The 17,327-nt window shown below is 49.4% G+C and overlaps 1 protein-coding gene across 1 annotated transcript; it reads left to right on the plus strand.

Moving 5' to 3' along the window:
* Positions 1 to 12,492: 12,492 nt before the first annotated feature.
* Positions 12,493 to 15,909, plus strand: LOC129044688 (uncharacterized). The gene is made up of 2 exons (XM_054502825.2): positions 12,493 to 12,906; positions 13,585 to 15,909. The coding sequence occupies exons 1-2, from the start codon at positions 12,589 to 12,591 to the stop codon at positions 14,020 to 14,022; spliced, it is 756 nt and encodes a 251-aa protein (XP_054358800.1). The 5' UTR covers positions 12,493 to 12,588; the 3' UTR covers positions 14,023 to 15,909.
* Positions 15,910 to 17,327: the final 1,418 nt, after the last annotated feature.

Raw genomic sequence — 17,327 nt, forward strand, 5'->3', positions numbered from 1 at the left:
CTCAACAACAGACACGACACAGGCAGGGCCCCAAGGGGGTGGGGTTTGGGCCCTAGGTTCCACATGGGCTCAGCGGGGTCCTGCCTGCCTGCTGTTTCAAAGGCAACCAAATAGCATCTGCCTCATCAGGTAGCTGGCCTGGCAGTCAGGAGTTCTGGGCTCTGCGCTCAGATCTGTCCCAAACCTCTGTGTGACCTTGGATGAGGCTCCTCTCTGCTCTGGTCCTTGGCGTCTTCTCTTGACACACAAGGAGAATCCAGCTTTTCCTCCTGTGTGAGGACCTTCGGAAGGGGCAGATGGTGCTCTGTGGGGTGTGGAGGGGCTGGGATCCAGGCCAAGCTGCCTCTGTATGCGGCGGGGTGTGTGTGCACGTGTGTGCGTAAGCACGTGTGGATGTGAGCTGTGTATTCGAGTTGCTAGGGCTCTTTTTAGCTGCTTTGCAGGGGACTGGAAGTCCTACTTGGATGGAGCAGTCTGTTTACCAAGGAGCCCCACAGTCTACAGGGTTCATGCCCCTGGGGACACTGCCTTCTATGTCCTCCAGCCAGGCTGGGGATCTGATCTGCTGGTTTTTTACAAGCTCCTGCCCTTGAGGCAAAGTCCATCCCCACTTTTTACCCCCAGCACATACAAACACAGCACCCGCTGGAACCGCCCCTCTCAGGGGAGTCAGCTCAGTTTGCTATCCCCAGGGAGACATAAAGAAGAAGAAGGGCCTGAACAAAGGCAAAGCTGATGCCCCCCACCAGACTGGAGGGGAATACAGCCTCCGGTCTGGGAATATAGGCCCAGTTCTGCTGCTGATCTGTCTGTGGCAAGTCCCTTTCCTCGCTGGGCCTCACTTTCCCCATCTTAAAAATGGATGGGGCGTGTTCAAAGTGCTCTCTAGGGGCCATCCGACTCTGACGCCTCAGGCTGTACAGCTTTTCCTTCTGAGGTGCTATTGCAGCAAGGAACTGGCTTGCTCTCGAGTTCTGTCCATTCCATGGCAGGGGAGAATGGTAACTGGGGGCATGGGCCTTGGAGGCTGACAGACCTGGGCTTGAGTCCAGGTTCAGATGATTCTTTATTGTGTGACCTTCGGCAAGTCGCTTAACCTCTCTGGACCACTGTTTCCACATTTATAAAGAGTTAAAGAGATAATAACTAGTTAATAATAGTTCTTACCTAGTACAGTTGTTGTGATCAAATAAAAGCAGGGGTGAGCTGTTTGCATTCAGCCCCGCTGGTCTGCCTTCTTGTCCTCGAATGCACCACGCTTCCTTCCATTTGGGGCCTTTGCACATGCAGTCCTCCCTCCCTGGAACACTCTTTCCCCTGCTCCTTTAGTTAATGATGATGATGATGAGGAGGAGGAGGATGAGGATGATAGCTAACATTTAATATTTTCCAGGCACCGTGCTAAGTACTTGACTGACATTTTCTTTTTTTATGCTCCCCAAAATCCTGGGAGTTAAGAGCTATTATTATTAATCACTAAAGCACAGTGCCCTGAGGCCAGGCCTGAGGGCAGATTGCTTAGGGGAACTCCCAGCTCTTCCACTTAGTTGTGTAAACTCAGGCAACTTACTTCACTTTCTGGGTCTCAGTTTACCCAGTACTCAGTATCAGGCTGGGCTGGCTCTGAAGCCTGTGCTCTTCAGTAGTAGGCTGTATTCCTTCCCTCCTTCTCCAGAGCTTGGTTTAGATGTCATTGCCTCAGGGAAGCCTTCCCTGATAACCGTGACTATAAGAGGGCCCCTGCTGACTGCTCCCAAAGCCTCCTGCTCCTCTGTCATGGCTCTTGTCACAGGTTGTAATTACATACACGCATGCGTTCATTCATTGCTGTCTCTTCCTTTCGAGCATAAGCCCCTTGGGGCAGGAACCCTGTCCGTCTTCTCACTGTGTCCCCAGCCTTAATCACAGTGCCCGGCGCATGGTAGGTGCTTAATAAATACTTATTTATTGGATAAAAGGCCATATATTGCTTAGCATGGTGGGTTGCACGGGACAAGCCCATGAACAAAAAGTCTGGATAAGAAGCCACTGCATGAGTAAAGATTGAGTTCTGTTGTAAGTGACAAAAACACAAGGTAGAAGTTTCTTTCTCTCCCATAAAGGAAACTCGGGTAGAAGCAGCCTAGTGCTGGTGTGGCCTTTTCGTGATCATCAGGAACCCTGATTTCGTCTGTTACTTTGCCATCCTCAAAAGGTAGCTTCCGCTTCCTGTCCAAGATGGCTGCTTGAGCTCCAGCCATCACGCAAGGCTGGAGGCCAAGAAAGAGGGGGTAAAAGGTAAATTTCAGTTATGTCTTAGAGAAGGCGCTCAGAAACTGTCACATGACACAGAACTGAGCACATGGCCACACTTGTTTAGAAGGAGGCTGGGAGCAGTGGCTCACACGGGTAATCCCAACACTTGGGAGGCTGAGGTGGGAGGATCACCTGAGGCCAGGAGTTTGAGACCAGCTTCACTATGAGCCTCACTATGGATAACATAGTGAGACCCTGTCTCTACAAAAAATAAAAAACTCAGCCAGGCATGGTAGTGAACTCAGGAGGTTGAGACGGGAGAAACCCTTGAGCCCAGGAGTTCAAGACTGCAGTGAGCTGTGATGGTGCCACTGCACTCAAGCCTGGATGACATAGTGAGACCCCGTCTCTGAAAATAAATAAGTAAATAAATGAGAAGAAGGAAAGCTGAGAAATGTAGTGTTAATCTAGACAGCTATGTGACCAGATACAAATCAGAAGTTCTATTACTCTGGGATAATACAAAGGCTGAGCAGATGTTGGGGACGACTAGCTGTCTCCGCCACTGTCATCAATGACAGACATCCATCCTCGTAAGGCTATGGAGACGAAGTGGGGCAAGTGGGCATGTGTCAATTAGCTATTCATACAACAGTGCTGCAAAACAAACCACCCCAGGCCAGGCGCAGGGGCTCATGCCTATAATCCCAACACTTTGGGAGGTCAAGGGGGGAGGATCACTAGAGGTCAGCAGTTAAACACCAGCCTGGCCAACATGGAGAAACCCTGTCTCTACTAAAATACAAAAATTAGCCAGGCGTGGTGGCACATGCCTGTAATCCCAGCTACTTGGGAGGCTGAGGCAGAGAATCGCTTGAACCCAGGAGGTGGAGATTGCAGTGAGCCAAGATTGCGCCACTGCACTCCAGCCTGGGTGACAGAGCAAGATTTCATCTCAAAAAAATAAATAAATAAAATAAATAAATAAAAATAAATAAATGAATAAAACCCACCCCAAAATACAATGGCCTCAAATAACAATAACTTATTCTCTCTTATGCTTCTGTAGCCAACCGATCTAGGAAGAGCTGGGCGGGACATGTCCCCTCCCTGTGGGCTGGGCTCAGAACTACTCACTGTAACTGTTTTCCCCAAGGCAGAAGGGTCAGGGTCTACCTGGGGAAAGTTCTCACTGCAGTAAAAGCATGTGTGTGTTTTTTAAACTTTTAAAGTTTGAAATAATTATATATTCACAGGAAATTGCAAAGATAGTATAGAGAGGTCTCATGTACCCTTCACCTAGTGTGCCCCAATGAATACAACTTACATAATTATAGTACAATATCAAAAATTGAAATTGACATTGGGACAATACGTATGTACAGTTCTATGTCATTTTATTACATGCAGATTTGTATAAACACCACCGCAATCAAGATATGGAACTATTCCATCACCACAAAGATCTCCTTTGATACCCTTTTATAGGCACACCCATTCCCCATCCCTAACCCCTCGCAACCACTAATCTGTTCTCCATCTATATAATTTTGTCATTTCAAGAATGTGATATAAATGGAATTGTACAGTATGTGACCTTTTAAGATTGTCTTTTTTCACTCAGTATAATGTCCTTGAGCTTCATCCAAGATGTTGTGGGTATCCTATTTATGTTGCGTTCAATCCTATTTATTGCTGAGTAACATTCTGTGGTATGGATGTACAACCGTTCGTTTAGCCATTTGCCTCTTGAGGGACATTTTGGTCATTTCCAGTTTGGGGCTATTACATATAAAGCTGCTATGAACTGTTGTGGAGAGAGTTTTGTGTGGATGTAACTTCTCATTTCTCTGGGATAAATGACCAGGAGTGCAATTGCTGGGTTGTACAGTAAGTATAGGTTTAGTTTTTAAGAAACTGCCAACTATCTTCCAGAGTAGCTGTACCACGAGAGATCCAATGTCTCTGCATTCTTGCCAGCATTTAATGTTGTCCCAGTGTTTTATTTTAGCTGTTCTAACAGATAACGTGGTGATTTTCATCTAGGTCTTAATTTGCATTTTCCTAATGGCTGGTGATATTGAACATCTTTTCATGTGCTATTTGCCATCTGTATATCCTCATTGGTGAAATGTCTCTCTCTGTCTTTTGCCCATTTTCTAATTAGATTGTTTTTTTTACTGTTGAGTTTTGAGAGTTTATACAGTCTATGTATGAATCCTTTGTCAGATATACGATTTGCGAATAATGTTCTCAGTCTGTAGCTTGTCTTTTCATCCTTCTAACAGTGTCTTTTGCAGAGCAAAAGTTTTTACTGTTGATGAAGTACAATTTGTCCTTTTTAAAAAATGGATCATGCTTTTCTTGTTGTCTAAGAGCTTTTCACTAAGCCCTAGGAGCTGTACAGGTAGTGGGGCTGTTACATATAAAGCTGCTATGAACTATCGTAGAGAGAGTTTTGTGGGGACATAACTTTTCATTTCTCTGGGATAAATGACCAGGAGTGTAATTGCTGGGTTGTACAGGAAAATCCTGAAGATTTTCTCCTATGTTTTCTTCTGAACGTTTTATTGTTTCACATTTAAATCTTTGATCTAGTTTGAGCTAATTCTCATATGATGTGAGGTTTAAGTTGAGGTTCTTCTTTTTTTTTTTTTTTTTTTTTTGCCTAAGGATAGCCAATTGCAGCCAGATGCAGTGGCTCATGTCTGTAATCCCAGCACTTTCGGAGGCTGAGGCAAGTAGATCACCTGACGTCAGGAGTTCGAGACCAGCCTGGCCAAAATGGTGAAACTCCGTCTCTTCTAAAAATACAAAAATTAGCCGGGCGTGGTGGTGGGTGCCTGTAATCCCAGATACTCAGGAGGCTGAGGCAGGAGAACAGCTTGAACCCGGGAGGTGGAGGTTGCAGTGAGCCGAGATTGCGCCATTGCACTCCAACCTGGGCAACAAGAGCGAAACTCCGTCTCAAAAAAATAAAAAATAAAAAAGGATAGCCAATTGCTTCAGCACCATTTGCTGAAAAGACTATCCTTTTGCTGAATTGCTTTTGTTAAAAAACAGCTTTATTGAGGTATAAGCACATATGGGACAATTCACCTCTTTCAAGTTACAATTCAGTGTTTTTTAGCATATTCACAGAGTTGTACAATCATTATCACAATCAATTTTAGGACATTTTCATCAGCCCCTAAAACAACACCATACCTATTAGCAGTCACTGCCTCCCATATACCTCACCCTCCCAGCCCTGGACTACCACTAATCTACTTTCTGCCTCTACAGATTTGCCTGTTGTAGACCTTTCATGTAAATGGAATCACACAATATGTGGTCCTTTGCAAATGGCTTCTTTCACTTAACATAATATTTTCAAGGTTCACTGTGTTGTGGGTGTATCAGTACTTAGTTTCTTTTTATTGCCTAATAATATTCTGTTGTGTATACCACATTTTATGTAGCACAGATTAGACCACATTTTATTTATCCATTCATCAGTTGATGGACATTTGGGTCGTTTCTACTTTTTGTCAATTATGAATAATACTGCTATGAATAGGCATGTACAAAGTTCTTTGGGGGACATATGTTTCCAATTTTCTTGGGTATTTACCTAGATGTACAACTGCTGAGTCATAAACAAGCTCTATGTGTAACCTTTTGAGGAAATGCCAAACTTTGCCATTTACATCTCTGCCAGCAGGCTGTGAGGAGTCTAATTTCTACACATCTTCACCAACACTTGTTATGATTTTTTTTTTTTTTTGAGACAAGGGTTTAATTCCCGTCGCTCTTGCTGGAGTGCAAATGGTGTGATTTTGGCTTACGGCAGCCTCTGCCTCCCCAGCTCAAGTGATTCTCCTGCCTCAGCCTCCTGAGTAGCTGGGATTACAGGTGACTGCCACCATGCCTGGCTAATTTTTGTACTTTTTGTAGAGACAGGGTTTCACTATCTTGACCAGGCTGATCTCGAACTCCTGAGATCAAGCAAATCAGCCCACCTCGGCCTCCCAAAGTGCTGGGATTTCAGGTGTGAGCCACCGCACCCAGACATATGATGTCTTTTTTATTACAGCCATCTCAGTGGGTGTGAAGTTTTGCACCTTTGTCAAAAATCAGTTGGTCATACCCTGTGGGTCTATGTCTAGGTTCTCTGTTCCAATGATCTGTGTTTCTATCCCTCTGCCAGTGCCACACAGTCTTGGTTACTGTACTATATGATGTCTTAAAATCAGGTAGAGTGGGCCGGGCATGGTGGCTCACGCCTGTAATCCCTGCACTTTGGGAGACCAAGGCGGGCTGATCACTTGAGGTCAGGAGTTCAAGATCAGCCTGGCCAACGTGGTGAGACCCCCCCGTCTCTACTAAAAAAAATACAAACATTAGCCAGGCGAGGTGGCGGGTGCCTGTAATCCCAGCTACTCGGGAGGCTGAGGTAGGAGAATCATTTGAACCCAGGAGGTGGAGGTTGCGGTGAGCTGAGATCCTGCCACTGTCCTGCAGCCTGGGCAACACAGCAAGACTCCGTCTCAAAAAATAAATAAATAAATAAATAAATAAATAGATAAATAAATAAATCAGGTAGAGTGAGTCTTCTTATTTTATTCTTTTTTTTTTTTTTTTTAAGTCTTGCCAGGCACTCAGGGTCCTTCTGGAGTGAGCCTGGGCCTCCCCTTGAAGATGCCCCTCCTGCTCTGCCAAATAGCCCTCCTGCAGCCTCTCATTGTCACACCTAGCCTCCTCCTCATCCCTTGCTTCTGCTGTCCCTGCCACCTGGGATGCCTTCACTGTCTCTCTTTGCCTCGCCAGTTCTAGCCTGTTCTTCCAGCCTGTTCTCCCAATCCTTGGCAGGCTGAGACCCGCCCCACCTCTGAACTCTGAACTCCCTCTGAAAGTCTGCGCCAAGGCTGTGTCCCTGGGGGAATCGTAGCAGCTCTTGAATTTTCCATTAAATATTTTGCGGGTGTGAGTTTGGGCTCTCCAGTCAGGGTGATCTGGCAGTCGGCCAAGCTGGCCTTCACCCAAAGTAGTGACCAGGAAGAGCGCGGGCACCTCTTGACCCCCGGACTGAGAGAAGCAGCTGGACCCAAACACTCGATGGGGCTATTTTTAGTTGCTGGTTCCCGGCAGGCCTGGCCTGGTTTGGGCCTGGATGGAGAACAATGAGCCATTGAACCTTATCGAGTCCCTGGGCCCTGTAAGGCCAGGAGGAGGGCAAATGATAGAGCGAGTGGGGGCAGTGCTCAGAGGTGGACAGAGGTTGCCTGGCCACCGCCCCCATGCCGACCGGCAGGAAAAGCTTCTACCCAAGCTCTTTGTTAGACTTCCTGTGGGGCCAGGTGTGGAGCTGGCAAGTATTTTGGGAATGCTGTGTTTGTTAGCAGCGGCAGCAGCCTTTCTAACATTTCTTGAGCCCGTCCCGTGGGCCAGACACGGTGCTGAGCACTGCGTGTCCTCTCATATTTATCAGCCTCATTGTTCACATGTGGAAACTGAGGCCCAGTTCAAAGAGGCCAGGAACCTGCTCACACACAGCAAATAAGAGGAGTCGGGATTCAAACCCAGGCCCTCTCTGTCTCCTTCCAGAGTATGGACACTGCAGAGCCACTCAAACCAGCCTGCCACCTCTCAGGACTCCCTGGGACTGGTGGGCTTCAGTCTCTCCTCTCTAACAACTCTGACTCCATGCATGACCTCAGGCAAGTCACTTGTCTTCCCTGGCCTTGGTTTACTCATTGGTAAAATGTGGGGGAGTCTTTCATTCAGGGCGGTATGGGATGGTGCTTCACAGATGGGGAGGGGACCGGCATTGTCTGGCCTCCACCTTCCCGTGTCTGATGATTTAAAAAGCCCATGAAGCACAGTTCTGTTCATCGCAGACGCAAAAGGGCTTCACCCAGGAAACACATTCTGGGCGTAGTGGCTTCTAGGCCCTGAGGGATGAAGGGTCCGATCTGCCCAGTGGAATTGGGGAATTCAGGAATTCACAGTCTGGAAGGGGAGAAGGCTCATTAATAGGTGAGGACAGCACAATGAGCAAGATGCATGAGAAGCATCTACATGAGTCTGCTAGGGCGGTCAAAACACAGTCCCAAGCCTGGTGGTGCCTTAAGCAGCAGTAATCTATTTCCTCACAGTTCTGGGAGGCCGGAAGTCCAGGATCCAGGTGTGGCAGGGTTGGTTTCTTCTGAGGCTGCTCTCTTTGGCTTGTCGTTGGCCGTCTTCATGGGTCTTCCCTTGCACCCTTGTGTGTCCTCATCTCCTCTTCTTATAAAGACATCAATCGCGTTGGCTTAGGAAGACAGTCATTCCCACTCTAATGCGTCGCACTAACTTAATGACCTCCGTAAATACAGTGACATTCTCCAGGACTGGGAGTTAGGACTTCAACATTGGAAATGTGGGAGACACCTTTCATTCCATAGCAATGGCGATTTAAAATGACTGACAGTAGTCGCTTTTGCATATTGGCAGATAGTAAATCCTGTCAGGTGAGGCCCTTCCTGGGGTCCCCAAGGAGCGGAAGTTCTGAATAGCTTTGGCATTAGAAATGAGAAGGGTGAGGGGACCCGAGAAGGGAGAAGGAGTTTCCAGAACACTCTGAGAGGTTAGGTTTCCCAACTCCCAGCTTGTGAGAGATTCTCTGTGAGGAAAGATGATTGACAAATTCCTAAGAAGCATCATGTCTGACCCTGAATGTCAAGTTGTTTGGTGGCCAGCATTGGGATTGCTGTTCTCCGAGTTAACTCAACATTGCAAGGCCCTTGGGATAAGGTGGGGGTTGGGGTGTCTCCAGAATGGAGCCCAGCAGGCTGCTGGGGCAGAGGACGGCTGCAGGTGCTGAGAGCAAGGAGGACTGGCAGGTGGACATTCACATTTATAGGAACTTGGAGAGGACACACTAGGATGGTGGGTGGAGAGTAGTGCTATTTCATCCTGATAGGACAGGAGTGACAGGAGGATTTGGGGACACCAGGCAGCTCCCCCTGGGAATAAGGTACCTGTACTGGCCTGGAGGGGTGGACATCAGGCAAGGCTTCCTGGAGGAGGTAAAGACCAAGGTGGATCTGGACATGTGTCATAGATTGCTAGAGAAGGTCAGTGGCATTCTAAGCAAGAGACCCAGTGAGGCAGAAGCCTGGAGGTTCTGCAGACTCCAAATCGCATCTTCCTGTGGGCCAGACCCCAAACTAAGCTCTTCCCATGGTGACGAAAGCAGGCGGCCATGTGGGAGCTGGGAGCTGGCTGTGGCTTGGGTGTGGGGTGCAGGCTGAAGAGGTGCAGGAGAGACTACAGGGGAAGCTGGCCTGACCAAGAAGGGCCTGGAATGCCCAGCTGCAGACTAGGGACTTCATGCTAAATGCAACAGTGCCCTGCAGGTGTGTGTGTGGTGTGGCATGTGTGTAAATATGTATGGATATCATCCATTTATCTGATATGATACATATGGTGTATATGTTGTGTTATGTGTGGGGAGCCTGGCAGCTTTGAGCAGGGGAGAGCCGAGCGAGATGACTTCAGAGAGGGAGGGCCTGATGGTATTTGATGAGTCCCCAGTGCCCAGCGTGGGGTAGACACGGAGTGGTGAGCAGGACTATGGCATTTGATGTGGTCAGCTGATAGGTCAGGTAGGGCTACTCAGGGCCTGGCGGTTGGTGTGGATGCCGGGTGACATGTTGACCAGTGGCCTTCCAGTTTCTGGAAGGACTTGGTGGTGACTTTCCAAGAATCACTGTTTCTCCCCTGCAGCTTCTGCTGGGGTCAGGAGGGGAAACTTTGGACCAGTCAAGTCCAGTTTATAACTCGTGGCTGACCAGAGTAGCCGAAGACGGGAACAGGACACACGTGGATTGAATGCCTCCCTTGTGCCAGGCCTGTGCCAAGGACTTCAGGCACCCGCACATGTTCCTCCCAACCATCCCAGGAGGGAACGGGTGGCAGCCCCATTTTACAGAGGAGGAAACTGAGGCTCAGGGAGGGAAAAGGATTTGCCCAAGGCCAAAGGACTGGGGAAGCATTGAATCTGGGCCTTTTTTTTTTTTTTTTTTTAAGCCCTTCTTCCAAGAAACTCCCCTGGGACCTACCTGGGCTGCCTTAGTTTCCAAGAAGTTGGAGGGTGAGCCTGTAGCAGCCCTTCCTGCCTGGGGACAGAAGGGGCTTTGTGGGGAAGAGGGTGCCTGGCCTGGCCGAGCTGTCTGGGAAAGGTGGAGAGTTGGACAGGGCAAAGGCCCACGACCCTCGTGTGCCCACTCGCCTCCTGGCTGACCCTGGGCAGGGCCTGTGTCTCTGCAGACAGGAAAGAAAAGGCACTGCCCCTCGGTGGAGCTAAACCCCTGGACCCTGGAAGCTGCCGCCAACTTCTCTACCTGATCCCCAAAGCCAGGAAGTTACCCTCTAGCTCAGGGGTGTGCCTTCACCTCTGTCTCCCGTCTGAGCCTGTTTCCTTTGATACAACAGGGCAATGATACTCCTTTGATGGGTGAGTGCAAGAGGGAAATAAGGCTGCATTTGCAGAGAGCTCAGGCCCCTGAGAGCCAGCTCCAGGAGCAGTTGCTGGGCTGTAATGATGTCTCTGGGCGTGTTGTGGTTTTCGTTGTCACAGACTTACCACTTCTCTGCAGGCTGGCTCATTGGTACTGAAGGGCCTTAAAGTCCAGGCTGACCATGAGGAGGAGGAAGGGTGTGGGCTCTGATTCCTGTCCTGTCGGTAACGCTGGGCCAATTGCTTCTCTGCACTTTGGCTTTGTGGCCTGCAGCTGTTTGGGCTGGAGGATTTTAAAACTGGGTGCCACCAGAGGCAAAGACCGGTCTGACATCAGGGGCAGGGGCTGGTGGGGAGCAAGTTCATAAATTTGGTAGTAGCCAAGTGTGGTGGCACACGCCTGTAATCACAGCTATTCGGGAGGCTGAGGCAGGAGACTCGCCTGAACCCGGGAGGCGCAGGTTGCAGTGAGCCGAGATCACGCCACTGCACTCCGGCCTGGGCAACAGAGCCCTGTCTCAAAAAAAAAGAAAAGGGCTCTTTTCTTCCAGCTACCTTCTCTCCCCATGGTGCTTTGCTCAACAGATTGGCCTGGAGCATCTCTAAAAGGTGCCACTTTGAAAAGTGTGCTTGGGGGAAGCAGGGACACTCTCCCCTACACAGCCCCCTCCCCCAGTTCCAGACGTGCCTCTGGCTGGTACCAAGAATGGCCTCTGATTATAGCATCCACACACGCCCACATCAGACACACAACACACATTAGAGACACGCAGCCTGTGTCAGACACACAGCACACATGGCACATATGCTACACAACACACATCAGACACAACACACACACATACATACAGCATACATCAAACACACAACACACACAACATACATGGACACACACAACACACATAGGCACAGCACACATCACACACAAGTCATGCATCAAACACACAGCATGTATCACACAGACACAAACACACACAGCACACTTCAAGCACATACGACACACATATACACCCAATCTTATATGAAACATACGTCAAACACATGCACCACACACATACACAACACAAATTATACTACAAATACACACAGTACACATAGAAACACAACACACAACCACATAACACAACACATACACCATATATGTTATACAAATAGGGGACATATGCATACATCACTCACAGATTTATACACATGTCACACCACACACACACACCAAACACACACACACATACTAGCAGAGCACTGGTGCATTTAGTATCTTTTGATTGAGAAAATGCATTTCAACAAAAGCTCTAAGAGTTCAGAGAGTCTTAAAATGATTTGATCTTTCATTCCTCCCAACAGAATCTTCAGACAATTGAAAACCAGCCATTCAAAGATGCATCAAACACGTTCTGTATTCCAGTCCCAGATGTGCCCAGGTCTTCTGGATCCAGGCACCCCAGTGGGAATGCGGCACATCCCAGGGCTCTGGAGCGCAAGTACGGCAACCCCTGGTTCAGGCCACCATTCAGCTACCTGCTTCCAGTGGGAGATTGGGCTGGAGGCACTGGTGGCTCCAAGTCCCTCTTGCTCCTCCACTGTTCTTACTCAGGCATATGGCTCTCCTCTCCACATCACATGCCTGAGGTTGTGTGTGTGTGTGCACATTTGTGTTTGTATGTGTGTCGGGGAGGGAGGCGGGCATCGTGCTGGCAGCCTCTCGCTCTGCCCTAACTATGAGCTCACAAACCACTGTCCTGAAGGATCCCCCTGCAGAGAAACTTCCCAGCCAGCTCCACCCAGAAGAGAGAGCAGATGGAAAATTGGAGCAAGCCCTCATCTTGGGTCAGGGAAGAAAAGATTCTTTTTTTCCCCTTCTCTCTAAAAATATGCTCAAGGCTTTTTTGAGCCTTGATGCAATAGAAACCAGCTGTGGCCCAGAACGTCCCCACAGCCTCTGCCCAGGGAAAAGAAAAACAGAAACAGCCGTCGGAGGCGGGATCAATGCCTGTGTTTGGGCGCCAGGCCCAGCCTCTAGCCACCTCTGGCCTGGAATTGTGTCCCAAAGGGGCACCAAACAGTCCCTGTTTATTCGTCCTGTTGTGGGCTCAGGGCCCCAGAAGTCACTTAGCCCTTCCTCTTTCAATTCTTGGCGCAGAGGACGAGAAGATGACAAGAAGTGGGCGTTTCTTAAACTCTGCACCCAGGTATTTCCCCATCTCGTGGGGGAGACAGATGGGCACATGAGGTACCAAGATACAGCCTGAGGCTACCTCCTCTGGTAGCCTAGGGGAGGGAGAGGCCATGCTTAACCTGGGGAGCAGGAAGGCTTCCTGGAGGAGGTGACCTTCAGATGGTCTTAAAGGAAGGAGCAGGGAAATTCTAGGATGGGGGACCAGAATCAGAAAGGCCAGGAGATGGGGACAGTCATTACTGTGTGGTGACCAGAATGGAAGGCAAAGGTGGGGGAACCAGGGGGAGCTGCTGGAGAGGAAGGTTGGGACCCTGGATGCTGGGTGAGATGTTCACTGGGTGATGGAGAGCTGTGGAAGGTTCTTGAGCAAAGGAGTGACTTCTCTAGATCTTGGAGGATATTTGGAGGGGGATGCTGGTTACCTCATTGGAGCTGAGAGCTTTGTCAAGGAGTCCCTTAGAGAAGAAGCCACACCTTCTAACTGAGTTTCCTGGTACTCTGGCTCATCCCGTGGCACAAGCCTTTGGAGAGGTGCTAGTGTGGACAGGTGCTATGGATTTGGAGTCAGGAGATCTGGCTTCTACTTCTGACTCTGCTGTGTGAACCTGTGTGCCCTTGAATAGATTGTCCTTCCTAGGCCTCTAATTTCCCACCTGCAAGAAGGGATCATGAGGGCTTTCCGTTTTTCCAGAATGTCATCGCTGGAGGGTTCGTTGGTGTCCAGCCTGAGCTCTGCTGGACAGAGGCGGAAGGGGGACTCCAGACTGGGGAAGGGACTGCCCACATTCACCCAGCACTATCAGCAGCCAGCAGTGTGGGGACCCGGGCACCCAGGCTCCAGGCTCTGGAGGAGGATTTCCTGCTGTGGATTTGTGGTTCTTGGAGCCCCGGGTGCTGGCCTCTGGCTACAGCTCTGTCCCCAGAGAGCTGCCTCTCCCATCTGCAGCTTAGGCCCCTGCAAGCGTCCTGTGCTGGAATCCGGGTGGAGGCGCCTGCTCTTTGCTCCTCGTTCCTGGAAGGAACTCCAAGTGGTGCCAAACGGGGCCCTCCTCTCATCTTGTCTCATTCCCTCCAGCAGCAGCTCTGTGAGGCTGGGTTTGTCACCCTCTTTTGTAGAAGACAAAACTGAGGCTGGAAAGGTGAATCGACTTCTCCCAAGACCTGCAGCTGGTACTGAGCAGAGCTGGGATGTGAGCCCTGTCTGTCTGCCCCTGGCTGCTCTGCCACGGGGGCCTCTCCTTCCTGCCGCACTCCTGCTCCCTCCAGCCAGACCTGAGCTCTGCCAGGGCATCTTATTCACTATCGGATCTCAGGGCCCCAGGCCGGGCATGTAGTGGGAGCTTAGGAAATGTTTTTTGGAATGGATGCCTGGCCTACCATTGTGGGGCGGAAAATCCAGGCTGGGCTGGTGGCTCCACCTCCTTGACCAGAATCCTTTGCTGGCCGGAAGAGTTCACCATATTGGTGAACCTCAATATCATGGCCTTTCACCGTCTTCCAGTTCCCACGTGGCAACCAAGGGAGGGAATGTGGTCTCCCTCCCTGACGGCCAGTGCCCCCTGCCCCCCAACCACGGCCGGCCCCGCAAGGTGAAGGGCCCCAGGGCAGACACTTGGAGGTAAACAGAGGTGGCAGTCCGTAGTTGCCTCAGACCAGGGAGCCCAGAGGAAAGGCTGAGAGAGGGCCTGCCACAGCTGCCAAGAGTGGTTGGGGACCCCTGAAAAATTAGAAGGGGCCCCGCAAGGTCAGACCAGCTAAAAGTCCTTAAGTGGTAAGCATATGTACATTGCAGGCCTGCTGCTTCCTGGGCCAACTCTTCCATGGCCCTGGGTGTCACCCAGTGTTTTCTGGAGCCTCTGAGTGGTGCCCGCTGCCTGGCAGCAGCCCCTGAAGGTAGGCACTTCCTGGCATCATGGCAGATCTGCCATCCTCTTGCCCTGGGCTTCTCACAGTCTTGCAACCCAGGTTCCCCAGCCAGCACGGAATTCCCCTCTTTCTCTGCCTCTGAGTGCACCCCTCCTTTCTGCCCCGCTTGCTTTCCCGTCTTACCTTGCTTTTGGTCCTGATAACCTCTCTATCTTCCTCTGTAGTATCTCTGAGACCCATAGCAACCTGGCGTCCCAGAGAAATAATACTAATAACAATAACAACACCACCTAAGATGTTTTCAGTACATTCTATAAGCGCTGTCAGTGCCAGCAGCTGTGCGAAATGCTTTGCGATCACTATCCCCTTTAATCCTCACAATAAGCCTAAGAAGTAGCTAATTATGCAGATTCCTGACAAAAAACCACATGGCCCAGTTGAAGGATGCAATTCTGTGGGTGTCATTGTGTGTTGGAATTCCCTGGGGGGTATCAGATACTCCTGCTGCCTGTATCCTACTCCCAGGGGTTGTGGTTTAATGGCTCTGGGGAGTGGCCTGGGATTGGGAATTTTTAAAAGATCCCAGAACATTCTAATATGCACACAGGTTTGGGAACCACCAGTTTTCCTGAAGAGAGTTTAACGAAGGGACTTTAAAAAAGTTTTATTGAGGTATAATTGGCACACAATAAACTGCACATATTCAAAGCATACAATTTGATGAGTTTTTAAAAACCATCTTAACCATTTTAAGTGTATCATTCCACAGTATACTTTTAAGTATATTCATATATAAGTATGTTCATATTGTTTGAGGATCTCCAGACCTTTTTCATCCTGTAAAACCAAGACTGTACCCATTAAACAACTCCCCGTTTCCCCTCCCCCAGCCCCTGGCAACCACCGTTCTGCTTCCTGTCTGTATGACTTTGATGACTGTAGGTACCTCGTAGAAAAGGAATCACACAGGCCGGGCACAGTGACCACACCTGTAATCCCAGCACTTTGGGAGCTCGAGGTAGGTGGATCACCTGAGGTCAGGAGTTCGAGACCAGCCTGGCCAACATGGCAAAACCCCGTCTCTACTAAAAAGACAAAAAAAAAAAAATTTAGCCGGGCATAGTGGCGCACGTCTATAATCCCAGCTACTCGGGTGGCTGAGGCATAGAATCGCTTGACCTAGGAGGCGGAGGTTGCAGTGAGCTGAGATCATGCCACTGCACTCCAGCCTGGGTAATAGAGCAAGACTCCATCTCAAAAACAAACAAAAAAAGGAAGTGGAATTACAGGAATGTCTTTTTGTGACTGACTGATTTCACTAGCATAAGGTCCTCGAGGTTCATCCTTGTCGCATATGGCAGGATTTCCTCCCTTTTTAAGGCTGAACAATATTCCGTTGTATGTATGTACCACATTTTCTTTATCCGTTCATCTGTCCATGAGCATTGAGGTGACTTCCACCTCTTGGCTATTGTGAATAATGCTGCTATGAACACGGGGTTCCAGGCATCTCTTTGAGACCGTGCTTTTAATTATTTTGAATATATATGCCCAGAATTGGGATTGCTGGATCATATGGTAATTCTATTTTTAGTTTTTTGAGGAACCACTCTACTGTTTTCAATATCAGCCACACCATTCTACAATCCCACCCACAGCGCACAAGGGTTCCAATTTCCCCACATCCTCGCCAACACTTGCTATTTTGTTTCTTGGATAGTAGCCATCCTCATGGGTGTGAAGTACTAGCTCATTACGAATTTGATTTGCATTTCTCTAACGATGAATGGTGCTGAGCATCTTTTCATGTGCTTGTCGGCTGTTTGTAAATCATCTTTGGAGAAATAATGAAAGGACCTGCTAGGGGATGATGATGCACCAGAGACTAGTGAAAGCAGCACGTTGTAACCACCTCTAGCCCTGTGGGCCAGAGGAGGGCATTGGGTACCAGAATCACAGATCAGGAGCTGTGGAATGCGCTGCCTGACAGGATGGAGGACCCTGGGAGAGGGATGCAGCCACAGCCAAACTGTGGCCCAGCAGAGGGAGTGGGAAAAGTCCTCAACCTCTCTCTCTTCCTGCTGCCTTCCAATATCCTACCTGGGTGAGGTCAGCCTCCTGGGGATCAGAGCAGGGCAGGGAGGGGTGAGAATGAATCCAGTAGTGGTGGCGGCAAGGGGCAAATAGAATCACCCAAAAAGGTATATGTTGCTGACTCCATTTTACAGTCGAGGAAACTGAGAGTCATGTTTGGCACAGTTTAGAGGGACTTGGACCAAGATTTGGACTTTGCTCTAGGTGATGCCAGCCTGATTATTCTAACCTGTAAGCTACACTGCCTCCTGGCAGTGGGCAGCACCCAATGAGGGAGGGTGCAGGGGCAGTGCCCTTCCCGCCAGATGCCACCCCTCCCTTGAGCTTGGCCGAGGGTGATCTGCCTTCTCCTTCCTTCCTCTTCCATTTAGAAAGCAATGGGTCTGAAAGGCAATTCTGTTCTTGATGAGGGTGCAGGCAGGAGAGGGAATTGTCATCCTACTGAAGACACGCAGCTCTTCCATGCTCTGCCCT

The sequence above is a fragment of the Pongo pygmaeus genome, chromosome 13, assembly GCF_028885625.2.
Source record: "Pongo pygmaeus isolate AG05252 chromosome 13, NHGRI_mPonPyg2-v2.0_pri, whole genome shotgun sequence".
Taxonomy (NCBI): Eukaryota; Metazoa; Chordata; class Mammalia; order Primates; family Hominidae; genus Pongo; species Pongo pygmaeus.